Genomic DNA, 18,570 nt, shown 5'->3' on the forward strand with positions numbered 1-18,570 from the left:
TTGAATAGGTTAGGACTTTATTCCCTGGAGCGTAGGAGAATGAGTGGTGATTTGATAGAGGTGTATAAAATTATGATGGGTCTAGATAGAGTGAATGCAAGCAGGCTTTTCCCACTGAGGCAAGGGGAGGAAAAAACCAGAGGTCATGGGTTAAGGGGGAAAGTTTAAAGGGAACAAGGGGGGGGGGGGCTTCTTCACGCAGAGAGTGGTGGAAGTATGGAATGAGCTGCCAGATGAAGTGGTGAATGCGGGCTCACTTTTGACATTTAAGAAAAACTTGGAAAGGTATATGGATGAGAGGGGTTTAGAGGGATATGGCCCGGGTGCAGGTCAGTGGGACTAGGGAGAAAATGATTTGGCACAGCCAAGAAGGACCAGAAGGCCTGTTTCTGCGCTGTAATGTTCTATGGTTCTATGGCATAATATTATATTCAAGGAGGTATTTATATTGATACCATTAATATAATTAATAAATTACTAGATTGCATACAAGTTGAACTTCTAGTTCAGTATGTTAAACTAGGGAAGAGGCAGCTTTAGAAACAGGACTGAATAAATAGGTTTAAACTATAATCTTTTTGGGCTCTCTAGGAAGATTAACCATGATGTAGTAGAATTTGTCATTGCTAGAAAGTGACATAGTTCAATCCTGGACCAAGGTTTTCAATCTAAATAAAGGAAATTGGGGGCACGTTGTTTTAGGTAGACTAAAAAAAAACTGCATTAGAATGTTATGACAGAGCAGGGGTACTGGATTTAAAGAAATAATACACGATGTGCTACAAAGACACTACACAAAAGTGGTCCAACCAGAACATGGAGAAACCGAATTTAGTATTAAAGTTAAGAAAAAGAAAAATACCAAGCCAGACTGGTTGGAACATTAAGAAATCATCAAAAGATCATTGAGAAATTGATATAGAATAGGAGAAATGGAATAATGAGTGAACTAGCAAAAAGTAAAAAATGTTAACTAATTCTGTCTATGGCAGTCCCATTGAATATTAGGAAGTTCGAATCACTCATTACCACAACACTGTTGTTCCTACAGTTATCTGCAATCTCCTTCCATATTTGTTCCTCTAATTTTCACTGACTATTGGTGGACCTACAGTACAATCCCATTAATGTGACCATTTTCTTTTTATTCTTAAGTTCTACCCATACAGCCACACTGGACATTCCACCAGGGAATTTCATTTCTAAGCACAAATGAAATGTTCTTTCTAATGAAAAACACAACTCCCCCTTCCCTTTCTTAGCTCTTACACATATACGATCTGTAACCTGGAGCACTAAGCAGTGTTTCTGCTAGTATCTAAACCACGGTTTTGAAAAGATCAATAACATTATAATCCTTTGTGTCTATCTATGCCCTGAGCTCATCTGCCTTACCTGTCAAGTTTCTTACATTAAAATAAATTCAGTTTAGCCTATCATACCTTTCTCATCTCCTGTTCTGGTTGCTGGACTTATGTACTTGCTTTAATTGCTATATTGTCTCAACTTTCTCATCTGCCACAACAGTTACTTTAGGTTCCACTCCCTGATAGGTTAGCTTAACCCTCCCAAGTAGCTCTAGCAAATCTTCCTGACAAGATATTGGTTCCCTCCAGCTTGTGCCACCCATACCTATCCCAGAAGAGATGTCAGTGGCACAAATGTGGATAGACATACTTGAGCAAATTTAAATAATACTTGCAAGAGAAAACTGCAGATGCTGGAAATTCAAGCACCACACACAAAATGCTGGAGGAACTCAGCAGGTCAGGCAGCATCTATGGAAAAAAATACAGTTGTCGTTTCAGGCTGAGACCCTTCGGCAGGACTGGGGGGAAAAAAGATGAGGAATAGATTTAAAAGGTGGGGGAGGGGAAAGAGAAAACAAAGGTGATATTTGAAACCATGGGGAGGAGGGGCTGAAGTAAAAAGCTGGGAAGTTGATTGGTGAAAGAGAGATACAGAGTTAGAGACAGTGCAGTCAGGAGAGGACAGAAAGCCAAGGAAGAAAGAAAAGGGGGGGAAGGAGCACCAGAAGGAGGTGTTGGACAGGCAAGGAGATATGGTGAGAGAGGGAAAAGGAGGTGGGGAATGGTAAAAGTGGGGGGGGGGGGGGTGAGAGAGGCACATGACCGGAAGTTTGAGAAATTGGTGTCAATGCCTTCAGGTTGGACTGCCCAGACAGAATACAAGGTGTTGTTCCTTGTTGCAAAAGGAGGACTTACAGCTACCTGGGCTTTACCTCTTCCCAACCTGTCATTTGTAAAAAGGCCACCCCCTTCTCTCAATTCCTCTGTCTCAGCCGCATCTGCTCTCAGGACGAGGCTTTTCATGCCAGAATGAAGAGGAGATGCCCTCCTTTTTCAAAGAAAGGGGCCTCCCTTCCTCCACTCTCAACCGCATCTCTTCTGTTTTATGCATATATGCTCTTACTCCATACTCCTGCCACCCTACCAGGGATAAGGTTCCTCTTGTCCTCACCTACCAACCCACCAGCCTCCACAACAAGTACATAATATCTGGAACATCTGCCATCTCCAATGGGATCTCACCACCAAGCATATATTTCTCTCTCGCCCACTTTCCACAGGGATTGCTTCTATGCGACTCCCTTCTCCATTCATCCCTCCCCACTGATCTCTCTCCTGGCACTTATCCTTGCAAGCGGAACAGGTGCTACCCTGCCCCTACATCTCCTCCCTCACTACCATTCAGTGCCTCAAACAGTCCTTCCAGGTGAGCCTGTTGGGGGTCAAATACTGTGTCCAGTGCTCCCAGTGTGGCCTCCTGTATATTGGTGAGACCTGATGCCAAGCAGTTACACCCCGTCTGACAGAAGTAGGATCTCCCAGTACCCACCCATTTTACTATCTCTTCCCATTTCGATATGTCAATCCATGGCCTTCTCTACTGTCGTGATGAGGCCACACCTAGGTTCCAGGAACAACACCTTATATTCTGTCTAGGTAGCCTCCAACCTGATGACATGAACATCAATTTCTTGAACTTCTGGTAATGCTCCCCCTCCCAGCATTCCCCATCCCCTTTTCCCTCTCAGCTTATCTCCTTGCCTGTTCATCTGTTCCCTCTGGTGCTCATCCCCTCTTTTTTCCCTTCCATGGCTTTCTGACTCCCATTTGACTTCCCCTTCTCCAGCCCTGTATTGCTTTCACCAATCAACTTCCCAGCTCTTTACATCATCCTTCCCCCTCTGTTTCACCTATCACCTTGTGTTTCTCCCATTCCCCCCACACCCTTTAAATCTACCTATCTTTTCTTCTCTGGTTTTACCAAAGGGCCTCAGCTCAAAATGCCAATTGTACTTTTTTCCCCATAGATGTTGCCTAGCCTGTTGAGTCCCTCCAGCATTTTGTGTCTTGTTGCTTAAAATAATAATTGTGCTGGTTTTGTTGCAGTTGTATGAGAAATATTTCATTAAGATTTAGGAAATTCACTTACTTTTAAAGTGTAGGCCTTTTATATTTCCCACGTTGATCATTGTTATAATGCATATTTGGATGTTTTTGAAGTGTTCCCTTTTACCTCTTAGAGGTCCTATTACCCCACAGCATATAAACACTAATTCCTCAAAATTTTACCTTGTAGAAAATTTTCCTGACCAAAGTTTTGTGGAACTCTAGAGAGATGATGCCAACTGAGTTACCCTGTCACCTAATTCAGACTTTAAAAAATTATTTAAATTGGCAAGTCACAAGCTTTTAAAGAAGTGCATTAACATATAAAGATTTATCTGCCATGTAACACCACAGAAGAGATTAATTTTCATGTCAAGCAGATGTATGCACAAATGTCTTGGACAATATTTGCAATATTTAGTTTACAAAAAATAAAGCAGGTTAAGTGTTCAGTTACAAACTGTCTTGTCGAAGAAATAACATCATCTGGTTTTAAATTCAGTTGTACTATTTTTTGCACTGTTTCAGCCTTCTATATATACTTTATTATAAAGTCAAACAACAGCAGTAGTATCCTGAACTAGGCATCTAAGTACTATAATGAAATACCATAGCATAGCTATCTGTATGTGGCACCATAGGAAAAGGGAACAATTACAATGATCATTTCTTTTCAGTATTTACTGTGGAGAAAGCAAGGAAATGGGGAAATGATTGACAATGTTTTGAACCACATAGGAAGTACTGAAATTCTTAATCTTAACGGGGTAACCAAGAGGGCAAGGTGAGGGTAGGGCAGTGAATGTTGTCTATATGGACTTTAGAAATGCCTCTGACAAGGTCCCTCATGGGAATTTGGGGGAAATAGCTGACTAGATTCATAAACAGCTTAGTGGTAGGAATCAGAGGGTGATGGTCAATGGTTGTTTCTCAGACCAGAGATCTGTGTCTAGTACACATCACAGTTATGGTGCTAGGATCTGTTATTTGCAATTTATATAAACTTTTTAGATGTGAATGTACAAGGCATGTTTAGTAAGTTCACACACAACAAAATAGGTGGTGTCCAGCTAGTGTAGAGGGTTATGCAAAATTACTGGGGGAACTTGATCAGCTAGGTACGTGGGCTAAGGATTGGCAAGCAGTTTTCAATCCAGATAAATGTGAGGTCTTGCATTTGCAGAGATCAAACCAGGACTTAATACAGTGAAGGAATTAGGAAATTATGTTGCACTTATGTGAGATGCTGGCAAGGCTATACTTTGAACAGTTTTAATCACCCTGTTATAAGATTAATGTTATTAAACTAAAAAAAAAGTGCAGAAAACATTTATCAGGAAATTGCCTGGACTTGGGGACATGATTTACAAGAAGAGATTGTGTAGAGAACGTTATTCCCTAGAATGTATGAAATTGACAGGTGACCTGATAGAGACATACAAGATCAGGAAGGGCATAGCACATAATCTTTTCCTAAGGAGGGGGTTCTAAAAACAAGAGGATATTAGTTTAAGATCAGAGATGAGATTTTAAAAGGGATATCGGGACAGCGTCTTATTGCTAAGTTTGGTGCACATTTGGCATGAGCTGCCAGATGTTGTGTAGAGTCGGGCACATTAGCAATATTAAAATACTATCTAGATAAGTACATGGATAGGAGAGGTTTAGAGGGAAATGACCAAACATGGGGAGACTAGCTGGCTGGACAATACAGACAAGAAGGATAAGTTGAGCCAAAGGGCCTGTTTCCATATTGTTTTACATTAACAAAATGCCTACTTAGCTTGCATATTCAGGTCCTGTTTAGGATATAATGGCAGAAATAAGTCTCTATCACTGTGTTTTGTATTATTTCCTTCCACTCTTTCATCCACAATCCCATCACCCCAAAGTCAAATAGATTACCTCTTGCAGTCCAAGTCCATAGTTACTGAATGTAGCAACACATATCCAATGGGAGATAAAGGTGGTACATGGCATGCTTGCCTTCTCCAAATACACCACATACTCCAAATGTTGTGTAATCAAAGGTTTATGTAACTGCAACATGACTTCCCGATTTTTATACTAAATGTCCATTGGTAGTGTACAGTTCTGGTCACCCTATTACAGGAGGGAAATGGAGGCACTGGAGAGGGTGCAGAAGTGGTTCATCAAGATGCTGCTTGATCGGAGAATATTAGCTACAAGGAAAGGTTGGACAAACTTGGATAGTTTTCTCTGGAGTATTAAAGAGGAGACCAGGTAGAAATTTATATGATGTTAGGCACAGATAGGGTAGGTGGTCAGAATAATTTTCTCTAGAGTCGAAATGTCAAATACCAGGGGACATAGGTTTAAGGTGAGATGGGGAAATTTTAAAGGAGATGTGCAGAGCAAGTAGTTATTTTTGTTTTTACACAGAGACTGATAGGTACCCAGAAACATGCTGCACAATAGTGCAAACACACAGAATGGTATAAGAGGCATTTTGACAGGCACATGAAAATGCAGGGAAGGGAGGGATGCAGATCATGTGTAGGCAGTAGGCATTAGCCTAATTTGGTGTTATGGAAGACAGAAACATTGTGGAACAAAGGGCCTGTCCCTGTGCTGTATTGTTCCATGTGTACAGTGGATATTGACAAAGGCTCATGAGCAAGGGCTTGAAAGCCATTAGCACAGAGACCCAAAATGCATTTCATTTATTGCAGATGAGGGAAAGCAAAAGGAAATGTTGCAAAAATGTCAAATAAAACTTTAGACTATAGCTTGAAATAATCTTGTCATACCGTGGTGAAAGACTTCCTCTTGGTGAACTGCTCCTTCCAGGAACACTATGGCTGTTGTCTATATCTTGATCTAAAAAAATAAACAAACCTAGTTAACAAAATTGTTCAGATAATTAAGGTGTTGAGATGCTCTTTACTTTCAAATTTACATAATTTTTTTTAAAGATTCAATCTGGATTTGTTGGGGCTAGCATATGTTCTACTTTAACAATGTCATAATGTACAAAGTGTGAAGTAAGAGGGGAACGATTTGGATTTGTTGCAAATTTGGACAAGTAACTCTTTATCATATACAGATACAGTGAATACCAGTTAATTGGGACACATTAGGACCAGAATATTTAAGCTCAGATAAATAACTGCCTAATTAGCCAAAATTTCATGGACATAGCTAAAAAGGTATAAAAAATTCAAACTTCTATGCAAATGAGCAACAAATTATGTACTAAATGAAATACAGAACAGATTAGAACATTACCAGTACTACTACAGTACTGCAAACCGTGTATTGGTTCCTAAGCTATCGACAGAGAAATTCATCTAATATACATTGCTGTATTCTTTTAATTAACCATAAATGAACAAAATCAACGCAGATACCTAATGCAGATAACGGACTGCCACCATACAATGCTTTTGATGACTACATCTTCCAAATCTTTGTAGCATTCAAGAATACTGACAATACCTTCAAATTCGTTGTAGTTCCTAACCTGCTGAAGCAACAAAAATTCTTCCATTTTCACTCTTGGCTGTCTCTAGCATCTCCAAGCCTGAATGCTTGAAACCGCAGTGAGCAAAACAGTTCTGAATTGCCTTACTGATTATTTTTCAGCAACTATCAGTGACAAAAATCATTGCTTTTTGAATACAAAAACATGCAATTGATCCTATTGTAAAACTATTCACTCTAAGCACAGTGTAGTGTCTAAAGGCTACACAAGTGCACGTGACTGATGCTAGTTAGAAACTGCAACAGTCTTCTGTCCCAATTAAATGGCATAGAATCCCAATAAAACAAAGGCATTCCTACTATATTTTCAATTAGTTTTTGTTCTTTAACAGTTGTGCCAAATAAGCAGCTGCTCTGATTGACTGATGGCTCACTTAACTGGAATCCACTGTACTTGTTTTTAAAGTTGCAATAAAATGTACAGCTAAAAGTGAAAGTTCATTTGCAATGTCACAACTAGAAACAACAAAAAGAACAGTTTATGTCTTGAATTGAATTGACATTATTTCTTACATCCTCAACATACTTTTTTTTCCCAGTATGTAAGCTATTGTCTAGTAAGAAGAGGTATAAGGCTTCTAAATTAAGGAGTGTATGGATCTTTATAGTGATTAAATTACTGCACTCTTTAATGCTTTGTATTCACATATAAAGTTACTTTTAATATAGTTACAACGGCATGTTTTCTGCTGCTGAGCTATTAACTTCATGAAGAAAATGACTCAAAATATAGAGCTTTTGCCAACAGTTTGAGGGAGGCAATGAAGTCCTCTTATGAATCAGGACATTACTGACTTCTGCACTTGCTCGCTGCAAAACACAAGTCAGAAACTCACCAAAGCTCAGGTGCAGGTTCCTTGGCTTTTTGCACCACTGCAGACTCAGCAATATGCTAAGCAGTATTCAGTCATGCTGAGTACAATGCACACTTCACATCCACTCCCTTGACCTTACCGCAGTCTGTGACATCAATCCATTGATTTGGAAAAGACTGACAGCTTGGATCAAGCTAAGTGGTTTGTTGACTTTCTTTTTCTCAAATTAGTATAAGTATTTTATTTAGGAGATATATAGTTATAAATAAATTTCTAATTTGAATGTTTCAATGCAATGGTCTCACATGATTTTAAGCATCTCTGAGAACAGAGAACATTTAAAAACAGTTAAAAGACAAGTCTTCAACGGCATGATCTGTCAACAGACTTAGTTCCTATACACTGACCACTTACTTTGTAGAACCAGGTATGGTAGCAAGGGTTCTAGCCCAGTTGGAAAAAGCAAGAACAAAAGCAGACTGCTCCTGAGAGCAAGTTTGAACTGCAGGCCAGATCAAAGATAATCCAGCCCAATGAAATTATTTCAAGTGTCAAATTGGGAGATACTATCCAAACTTCTTTAAATATTGAATCACAATATATATCTTTGAATGATAGGATACATCTGTGAAACAGAAAAATTGTGCACAGCTAATCACATTGTGGAATTTTAATTGTGTATTCTTTTGGTGACGCTAGGAAATTGCACTTCCCTGAGGGCAGGAGCAAAAGAGTAGTGTAATATTTTCCTTTCAGCCAAACAGCTCTGGGAATATAAAGACAACTTAGTAAGCACAAACAGAAAGTCTATATAAACATTGCAGAGGAGCAAATAAGCAATCTCTAGGCTAAAATACCTTCAGGTTATGGTCACCTTGTGGTTATGCAACAGGATGTATTCCCTGAAATGGTGAATTCAAATCCAACAAGGGATAGGGAATGAAAAACTGCTGATGTGAAATAAAAAAAACAAACATTATAAACCACAGAAGACTGAAAACACAACCACCAAGTGACTATTTTTTGTATCACGTGCACACAAGTTCAACTTTTGACACTTCAATATTATTATTATGATGCTGCTGCTGAATCATCCACGCCCATCCTATTTATCAGAGACACAATGTATAACTACTACCCAGCACTGGCTGGCTTTTCATAAACCATTGCCATCCTTCCTCATTAATGCACTATCTGTTCAACTTTGCTACAGAAATTTTCTTGGTGTGCATGAGTGTATCTGTGTTAGTGACTGGTGCAGTGGGGGGTGCTATTCAAATTCAACAGAGTGGCTTGGTCTGTCGAAGGAGTAGATGATAAAATAAAAACAAAACAACTTGATATTAGATTTTGACTTCATGCCTTTTTTGGACTGAACTCAATGTATGGAGGTTTTACAAATCATGCACATCATTGAATGTAATCCAAATGACATGACACATACCATATATCCAGTGCTGTGCACCATGTGCAACCAAACTCACATCTTTCAAGGTCTCTCTGCCAAAGAGCTTCATCATTAGGATTTGCAACTTATGGTCTTGTAGTGTACTGTCTCTTCCACCCTAAGCCCTCCAATTATATGACAAAATTTCCTGCAAATATAAGAGTAGTGGGGATCAGGATACCCCAATTCGGCCACAAATATTTCTTGTGGTAATTTCCTTCATGGCATACGAAATAATTTGGACATCATTCTTAAAAATATTTTTGTGTAAATATTTTTTCTACGTGGCAAAGATCCCTTAGAGTTGTTGGATTGCGGAGTGGGATAGAGATTTCAAAGGAACTGAATGGCAGTATTTGGGATATCCTGCATGCCACAGTTCCCTTGGAGATGTTGGATCTCATAGCAGAAGAGTGATTCAAAAGAAGTGATTGGGGGCAGTCAGGATATTCTGTGTATCACAGTTTCCTTGGAGACGATGGATTGTGCATAATTAAGCACCTGGCAAGGGCCAATAAAAAGTTAGGCTTCAGCAGAGCAACCATTGTGTACATTGGCCAGTATTGGGGAGTTCAGGCTTTGACTCATAGGTGCTTCAGTAAGCTGAGGCTGTAGGTAGATTTTTTCTTTTAATTTTTATTTTCATTTTTTTTAAATTGCACAATTAGAGCAGTAAGGATGCCACATGGGTTCCCTCGATGCGGAGAAAGCATTTGATCGTATAGAGTGGAACTACCTTTTTGCAGTTTTATAAAAATTTGACTTTGGTCGAACTTTTATCCCTTGGATCAAATTGCTGTATTTGTGTCCTACTGCCTCTGTTTTAACTAATTTTCAGAAATCCCAGTTATTTAACCTCAAACGTGGCACCCGTCAGGGATGCCCTTTAAGTCCCTTTCTCTTTGATTTGGCTATAGAACCTTTGGCGATAGTATTTTGAAACTGTCCTGAATTGACCGGGATTTGGAGAGGGGGTGTTGAGCATAAAGTTTCTCTCTATGCTGATGACTTATTACTTTTTCTTTCAAATCCGTCTACATCTTTACCTCCAATGTTTTCACTTCTTGACCAGTTTAGCCAGTTCTCTGGCTATAAACTTAATTTACATAAGAGCGAACTTTTCCCAATCAATAAAGAAGCACAAGAATTAACATTTTGTGATCTTCCTTTTAAAGTAGTTCATAATCAATTTACTTATCTTGGGATTACAGTCACAAGGAAGTTTAAAGATCTCTTTCGTGAAAATTTTGCCAATCTTTCATATACTATAAAACAGAGTTTATTACAATGGTCACCTCTATCTATGTCTTTGGTAGGTCGTATTAATGTTGTTAAAATGTATGTTCTCCCTAAACTTTTATATTTATTTCAATCAATCCCAATTTTTAATCCTAAATCTTTTTTTGATTCCTTAGACTCTATTATTTTGTCATATCTGTGGAAGAATAAGCGCTCTAGAATTAATAAAGTCTATCTCCAAAAATCTAAAAAAGAGGGTGGCATGGCTTTACCTGACTTTCGTTTATATTATTGGGCAGCCAATATACGCTGAGGATGCCACATGGGATAGCGGAATGTGGGAAGGCAGGGAGACCTACACCTGCAAGAAATACACCTTCTTTCAGACTGTGTTAAGGAATTGAAACTGGAGCTGGATGAACGCCAGAGCATTCCAGATGCTGCAGGGTTGAACAACTGATGATACAAGGAGGCAGCCGGTGCAGAATACCCTTGTGGCTGTTCTCCAATAGCACCAGATATGTTTTGAATTCTGTTTGGGGGGGGTGGGGGGAGAGGGGGAGATGACCTAGCAGAGGAATGCCACAAGGGATTCATTGGTTAGAGAAACAGACAGCAGATTCTGTGAATGAGGATTTGAACCCTCCTGGGTGCCAGGGTCAAGGACATCTCAGACTGAGTCCACAAGATTCTTAAGTGAGAGGGTGAGCAGATGTGGCCATGGTCCACATTGGTACCAAAGGCATAGGTAGGAAAGGTGATGAGGTCCTGTGCTAAGTTAAAGGGCAGATCCTTCAGGATTGTGATCTCAGGATTGCTAACCATGCCATGTGCTAGCGAAGACAGGAACAGGAAGATCATACATGTGCTTAAGGAGATGGTGCAGGAGAAAGAGCTTCAGATTTTTGGATCATTGGGTTCTTTTCCAGGAAAGATGGGACCTGCACAGATGGGACAGTTTGCACATGAACTGAGAGGGAACAAATATCCCTGTGGGAAGATTATTAGGGCAACACAAAGGGGGTTTTAAATTAGTTTTGCAGGGGAATGGGAACCAGAGTGCCAGAACAGTTAATGGAGAGGTTGTGGAGACCGATGTTGGTAAAACCTCAAAGTCATGAATCAAAAAGTTGAGCATGGTGGGACAAATGTTCTGCGTTGTGTGTATTTCAATGCATGGAATATAGTAAAAAAGGCAGATGAGCTTAGGGCATGGATCAGCACATGAAATTATGACATTGTAGCCATTAGTGAGGCTTGGATGCAGGAGGGGCAGGACTGGTAGCTCAGTGTTCTAGGGTTCCATTAATTTAACGATAAAATGGGAGGGGTTAAAGGGGGTGGTGGCTTTGCTAGTCAGGGAAAATCTCAAGGCAGTGTTTAGGTTACAGAGGAGGAGCAGCTTGCTGGCCTGAGAAAAATCAAGGTGGATAAATCCCCCAAAACCCGACAAGGCATTTCCTTGGACTCTGTGGGAGGCTAGTGCAGAAATTGCAGGGACCCTAGCAGAGACATTTAAAACTTCCTAAGCCGCAGAAGTGCAGTAGTATTGGAGGTTAGCTAATGTTGTTCCATTGTTCATGAAAGGCTCTAAGAATAGACAGAAAATTATAAGCCAGGGAGCCTGACGTCACGTTCTATCAACGGCATCGTTTGCAAAATTCCAATAAGTTAAAAAAGAAACTTCTGAGATGAGCAGAATGTAATGCAACTCCACACAATGTCTTCAACGGTCAGGGTCATGGGCTCAACTTGTTCAGTCCCTGTACATACAAATGAGCATCAACAGTGGATAACTTATGGGAAGATATTCTAAGGACCTTACAATATACATATTTGGGTGGACAGGGACTAGGGAGAGTCACCATGGCTTTGTGCGTGGTAGGTTGTGTCTAACCAATCTTGTACAGCTTTTTGAGGAACTTACTAGGAAAGATGATGAATGGAAGGCATGGATATTGGCTACATGGACTTCAGCAAGGCCTTTGACAAGGTACTGCGTGGGAGGTTAGTCAAGAAGGCATTCAAAATGAGGTAGCTCAGCATTTGTTTGCAGCAAGCCGTTATAGAGAAAGACTACCATGACCGCGAAGCCTTGCGCGGGCAGGTGTGTGCACATGCATTTACATGCCGATTCTTTTTCTACAAATCAGTTTTTGGCTTTTTGGCTTAAAAAATTTTTGGCTACATCTTCCCGATTCTAGTAAGTGAAGCTACACTGTACATACATTATTTCTACTTTGTATACACTATGTATTTATCATATAATTCCTGCTTTTACTATATGTTAGTGTTATTTTAGGTTTTTGTGGCGGTCCGCACACACGGAGCTCGAAATGCCATCAGAAGCTGCGAGCAGGCGCACGACCTGCTCGGGGCGGACCTTCCAGGGATGGTCTGACGTCATATCCACCCCGCTGTTCGCAGGGACCCATGGGAAGGGGGTTTTAAGCGCGCGAGTTTGAATCAGTAAAACCATTCTGAGTTCAGCTCTCTCTGCCTCCGTGTGTTCCTTTTGTAGTGCCTTGCGTGCCACTACATTTTATGTGTTATTTGGTATGATTTGGTAGGTTATTTTTTGGATCTGGGTACACTCAAAAATTTTTCCCATGGTGGTGGTTGTCTCTCGGGGTCCGAGGAAGACTACACATTGTGCAGTCATCTGTGGACACGCATGTGGCTTCGGAGGCCGAAGCACAAATGCGGTTGCAGGTTGGACGTGGAATGGCATTTGTTAGAACAGGTGTAAATACAGCTTTGTGGCGTCGGTCTCGTGCTGCTGCAAGGCGCTGATATTGGTCATCCTCAAAGTCAGATGCAGCTTTTCTTGACAGGGGGCGCCACGCAGCCCTGTCGGCTGCGGACTCCTCAAATTGTCGAGGCTGGAGGTCTGCCCATTTGATGTACGATTTCAAATTGTCTTTGAATCTTTTTTTGGGGCAGTCCTGACTGCGACTGCCATGCTCAAGCTCACCGTAGAGCAGCTGCCTGGGGATTCTTGTTTCACCCATGGCCAGTCCAGCGTAGCTGGGCCTGGAGGATTCTTCCCTCAATGTTTGTGCTGTTGGCTCTGTCAAGGACTTCCTGGTTGGTGATTCAGTTCTGTCACGGAATCCTTATGATCGACCACAAGGAGCACATGTGAATCTGCTCCAGCTGTTTGATGTGCCTGCGGTACAGGGTCCAGTTTTCGCAGCCGTACAGGAGAGAGGCGAGGACCACAGGCTTGTACACCTTGAGCTTGGTTGAAAGCTGCATGTCCTTGTGCTCCAGAACTTTGACACAGAGTTTCCCCGAGTGCCTGGCTGGCTTTCTGGATCCTTGCTATGATCCCTTTGTCAAGGGATCCATCACTGGAGATGGTGCTTCCTGGATACTTGAAGCTCTCCACATTCTTCAGGACAGTGCCGTTGGTGGTGATGCATGGCTAGGGAGGGTGACTGCTTGGTGCAGGTTGTAGGAGAACTTCTGTCTTACTGAGGCCGATTGTCAGGCCGAACAGCTTTGAGGCTGCAGAGAACTTGTCGACAATTGTCTGCAGGTGGTTCTCCTGGTGGGCCATAAGGGCACAGTCATCAGCAAACAGTGATGAGCCTCCTCAACGTTTTGGTCTTTGCAGCAAGGCATCTCAGGTCAAACATCGATCCGTCTAGGTCAGGGGTCAGCAACCTTTACCACTGAAAGAGCCACTTGGACCCGTTTCCCACAGAAAAGAAAACACTGGGAGCCACAAAACCCATTTGACATTTAAAATGAAATTACACTGCATACAATGGGTTTTTTTTTTGCCTTTATGCTATGTATAAACAAACTATAATGTGTTGCATTTATGAAATTGATGAACTCCTGCAGAGAAAACGAAATTACATTTCTGCATGCAACAAAAACATTTTGAACTCCGAAAAAAAGACGTTGTGTTGAAGGTTACTTTTAAGTAAAATACTCAACGTCTATTTGACTCCTTCTTGTATTTATGAAAAACGCCAAACTTAAATTTGCCGCCAGCAGCAAACCAAAAATAACGTCAGCCAGCTATCAACCTGAAAAATGAAAGGACTATTTCACTGAACAATGAAAACATATGAATATACGTAAAATAATAGGCAATTAAAATATTTATCATACTTGTTCAGGTTGACTTACACCTGACAATGCAGTCGTATTCAGTAGGGATGGATCGATGCTTAGGGGAGTGACCGGGAAGGATAATGTGTTTTTTTTCCTCTCTGAACTCACAGAAGCGTTTCCCAAACGATGTTTGCATTGCGATGATTGCAGAATGTAAATACTCCGAATTTATCATGTCGTGACCTTGTTTGAACTCTCTCAAATTGGGGAAGTGAGACAATGTGCCTTTCTGTAAATCTCTGGCAAGCACTGTCAACTTGCGCTCGAATGCCAAAACATCCTCCAACATGTGCAGGGCTGTACGTCCTTACCCCTGAAGAGCTGTGTTCAGCGTGTTCAGATGCGCTGTCATATCTACCATGAAGTGTAGCTTTTCCAGCCACTCTGGTTGCTCCAGCTCAGGAAAGGTGAGCCCTTTGCTGCCCAGGAATGTTTTCACTTCTTCCAGACACGCTACAAAGCGTTTCAGCACCTCCCCTCTGGACAGCCAGCGATAAAAACACGTTGTAGCGGTGTGCTACACGCAGTCAGTAAACTGCAGTCAAAGATAGCTTTATTCGAACTAAACAGCCTTGCTTTTAAGCCTCCCTCAACCCGCCCCCCCATGGGCGCGGATGCTGCAAAAGACACGTACTCACAAACCCCCGTAGGCTATCTCCCTTAGCCTGAACGCTGGCTAATTGTGAGCCGGTTCGGATGTGTCAGGAAATGGGTCGCCACAACGTCTTATTTAGATTGTACAAGATCACCATAATCTTCAAATTTAGAATTACATTTCAAAAACTAACAAACTAACATAAAATACATTTTAATTAAATACTGACCAATTATTTCCCAAAGCAACAGGGAGCCGCAGCACAGACGTAAAAGAGCCGCATGTGGCTCCGGAGCCGCGGGTTGCCGACCCCCGGTCTAGGTGATATCTTATGTAAATACCCAGGTCTAGGTCCTTAACAGCATGCTTCAGCATTTGGGTGAAGAAGAGGTTGAAGAGCACAGGTGCTAGAACGCACCCTTGCTTCATGCCATTTGAGATGTTGGAAGTCTCAGATGGGGAACCACCTGAGAACACTTCACCTGTCATGCCATTATCGAGCAGGCGGATGAGTGGAGTGAATACCTGCGGGTAGCCAAGCTTTCTAAGGATGATCCACAGCGCGTTTCTGTTGATCGTCTCAAACGCCTTTGTCGGATCAATGAAGACAGAGTATAATGTCATGTTCTGTTCCAGGCACTTCTCCATATATCTCACCGTGAAGATCATGTTGACAGTGCTGCGTTCGGGACGAAAGCCGCATTGCGACTTGGGAAGGTTCTCTTTTGACACCACTAGAATCAGTCTGTTGAGGATGATGCAGCTGAGGATTTTTCTGGCAATGGAAAGTAGCGAAATGCCTCTGTAGTTCCCGCAGTCAGTCCTTGAACCTTTATTTTTGTAGAGGGTGATTATCGAGCGTCTCTGTGGTTAGGGGGCATCTCTTCCTCTTCCCAAATGCTAGTCAGGGTGATGTGAAAAGCCTCAAGTGATTCCTTGCTGAGTAACTTGTACAGTTCAGGAGGTATTCCATCCTTGCCAGGTGCCTTACCACTGCTCATCTTTGTGATAGCCTTCTTGACTTCATCTATCAGGGGAGGATCATCTAGTTCCTTGTGAGTAGGCTGTTGGGGGAATTGGTCAAGAGCAGACTGATTGACTGATGAAAAGCGGTTCAGGAGCTGGCTGAAAAGCTCTTTCCATCTGTGTTGAATGCTCTCTTTGTCCTTCAGCAGACAATAGTGGAGATGAGTTAGATCTTGAGGGGCCGAAGATCATCTTGATGGATTTGAAGAGCAGCTTCGAGTTATTGATGACAGCAAAGCATTGCACCTCTTCAGCTTTCCTATCCCACCACAGGTTGTGCAGCTTGCGAATTTCCCATTAGTCATGGGCCTGAAGAGACTTGAATCACTCTTTTTTTGGGAATGGAGCTTGCGTCATTTTGCCACTCCATGAATGCTTTGTTCTTCCTGGCCAGGAGATCTTTGATGGCACTGTCATTCTCGTTGAACCAATTTTGGTAGTTCTGGTCCTTGGGGCCAAGGACTGATTTTGCTGTCTTTGTCACCATCTCTCTAAACTGATCCCACTTCTGGGTTTGCCCACCAGTTAATGGTCCGTTTCCAGACAGCTTCTCATCGAGGGTGGCCGGAAACTCGTGAAGATACAGCGGCTCTTGGAGTCTAGCAGTGTTAAAAGCTGTTCTGATGAACTTAGGGTGCTTGGGATGGTGGGGAGCAATACATAGCTTCAATGTGGTGCGGACAAGCCTGTGGTCAGTCCAGCACTCAGCTCCTCACATGGCTCTGGTGATGAGGACATCCCGGATGTACTATAACGTAATCGATCATGTACCAATGTTTGGATCTTGGGTGTCTTGTACTTATTTGCCAACCTGAACACTATTTGTGATGAGGAGGTCATATTCTGTAACATTTGCTCAGGAGCAAGAGGCTGTTGCTGTTCATATTGCCAATACCATGTTTGCCTAGGGCCCCTTCCCAGCGACTGTGATCGCAGCCTACTTGGGCATTGAAGTCACCAAGCAGGATTAGTCTGTTGTTGCAGGGACTGAGCACAGAAAAGAGCTAAGGTCGGTGTAGAACTGTTCAAAGGTTTTGTATTTGCTGGTCATGGTGGGGGCACAAGCGCTGATGACTGTTGTGTGACATTTGTGGCTGAGGGGCAGACGTAGCCACATAAGTCTTTCATTAATTCCCACAGGCAAGTGGGAGAGTTGTTTCAGGAAGCTGGACTTGACTTGCAAATTCAACTCCATGAATCCTCTCTTCATCTTGCACTTTTCCTTTCCAAAAAAGGAAGCCGCTGGTAAATTCAGTCAGGGTTCCTTCTTCCGCAAGCCTGGTTTCACTTAGGACTGTGATGTTGAAGTCGTAGCGTGAAAGTTCCTTGGCAACAAGGGCTGTTCTTCTTTGGGGTCTTGCTTGAGTTTTCTCTGTCCGTGAGTCTGCAGACATTCCATGATCCTAACAGAAGTTTCTTTCTTCTCCTTTGAGTGTAACTGCATTAGCGGATGAACTGTCAGCCACAGCAAGCTGGCCAGTTATCTGTCTGTAGGGCAGGCAATGTTTAGGCCACCTTTTCTAGGCCTCTTCCTATCAAAGGGTAAGCAGTGCTGTCCTGAAAAGAGCTGCTCAGTCGCCAGTGGTGCTGCCAGATTCTGTTGCCCTGGGTACAGAGAAGAATAACCACTTGTCCAAAGGCCGCCTACGTGCGAGTTTATGACTACAACTCCCAGTGGTCACATCCCCCTGTTGCTTCACCACTCCCCCATCACCTTAGGACATACAATATAAATTGAAGACATTGTTGCGAAAGTGGAATTTAAAAGGTAGTCATGAGTGGTTTGATCGGTTTTTGAGGAGAGGGCAGCTTCATAGCTTAAAGGTCACTGGAGAGAGTGCTTCCGCTGAGAGCACTTGCGTGAGATTTTCGCTACAATTGACAGTGCTGCAATGATTGCAGAGAAGTGTTTCTACTTTATATAGGCTGTGTATTTATCATATTATTCCTGCTTTTACTATATGTTAGTGTTATTTTAGGTTTTATGTGCTATTTGGTATAATTTGATAGGTTATTTTTTGGGTCTGAGAATGCTCAAAAATTTTTCCCATATAAATTAATGGTAATTGCTTCTTTGCTTTATGCCATTTTGCCTTAAGAAAGGTTTCATAGGTTGGGACTTTGTTCCCTAGAACAAAGGAGATTGAGGAGACACTTGTCAGAGGTACACAAAATTATGAGGGGCATAATAATATTATTTACCTTATCTGTTATAATGGATAGGGTAAAAACAAGCAAGCTTTTTTTTACTGAGGTTGGATGAGACCAAACTAGAAGATATAAGCTAAAAATGAAAAGTGCAATATTTAAGGAGAACACGAAGGGAAACTTCTTCACTCACAGGGTGGTGAGAGTGTGAAGTGAGCTGCCAGCAGAAATGGTGGATGCGGGTTCGATTTC

General features: G+C 41.9%; 1 protein-coding gene across 7 annotated transcripts in view; it reads right to left on the reverse strand.

Moving 5' to 3' along the window:
* The window catches only part of mllt10 (MLLT10 histone lysine methyltransferase DOT1L cofactor), a 288,461-nt gene that overhangs the window by 43,016 nt on the left and 226,875 nt on the right, over positions 1-18,570 (reverse strand). For all 7 annotated transcript variants that reach the window (XR_009512619.1, XM_059972114.1, XM_059972111.1 and 4 more), the window contains one exon: positions 6,188-6,257. Coding sequence is in view for 6 of the 7 variants with exons in the window: in XM_059972114.1 (XP_059828097.1) it covers positions 6,188-6,257 (70 nt within the window). In the remaining variant the exon portion in view is untranslated. The remainder of the gene's footprint in view (positions 1-6,187; positions 6,258-18,570) is intronic.

Source organism: Hypanus sabinus, chromosome 6 (genome assembly GCF_030144855.1).
Source record: "Hypanus sabinus isolate sHypSab1 chromosome 6, sHypSab1.hap1, whole genome shotgun sequence".
NCBI classification, from domain to species: Eukaryota; Metazoa; Chordata; class Chondrichthyes; order Myliobatiformes; family Dasyatidae; genus Hypanus; species Hypanus sabinus.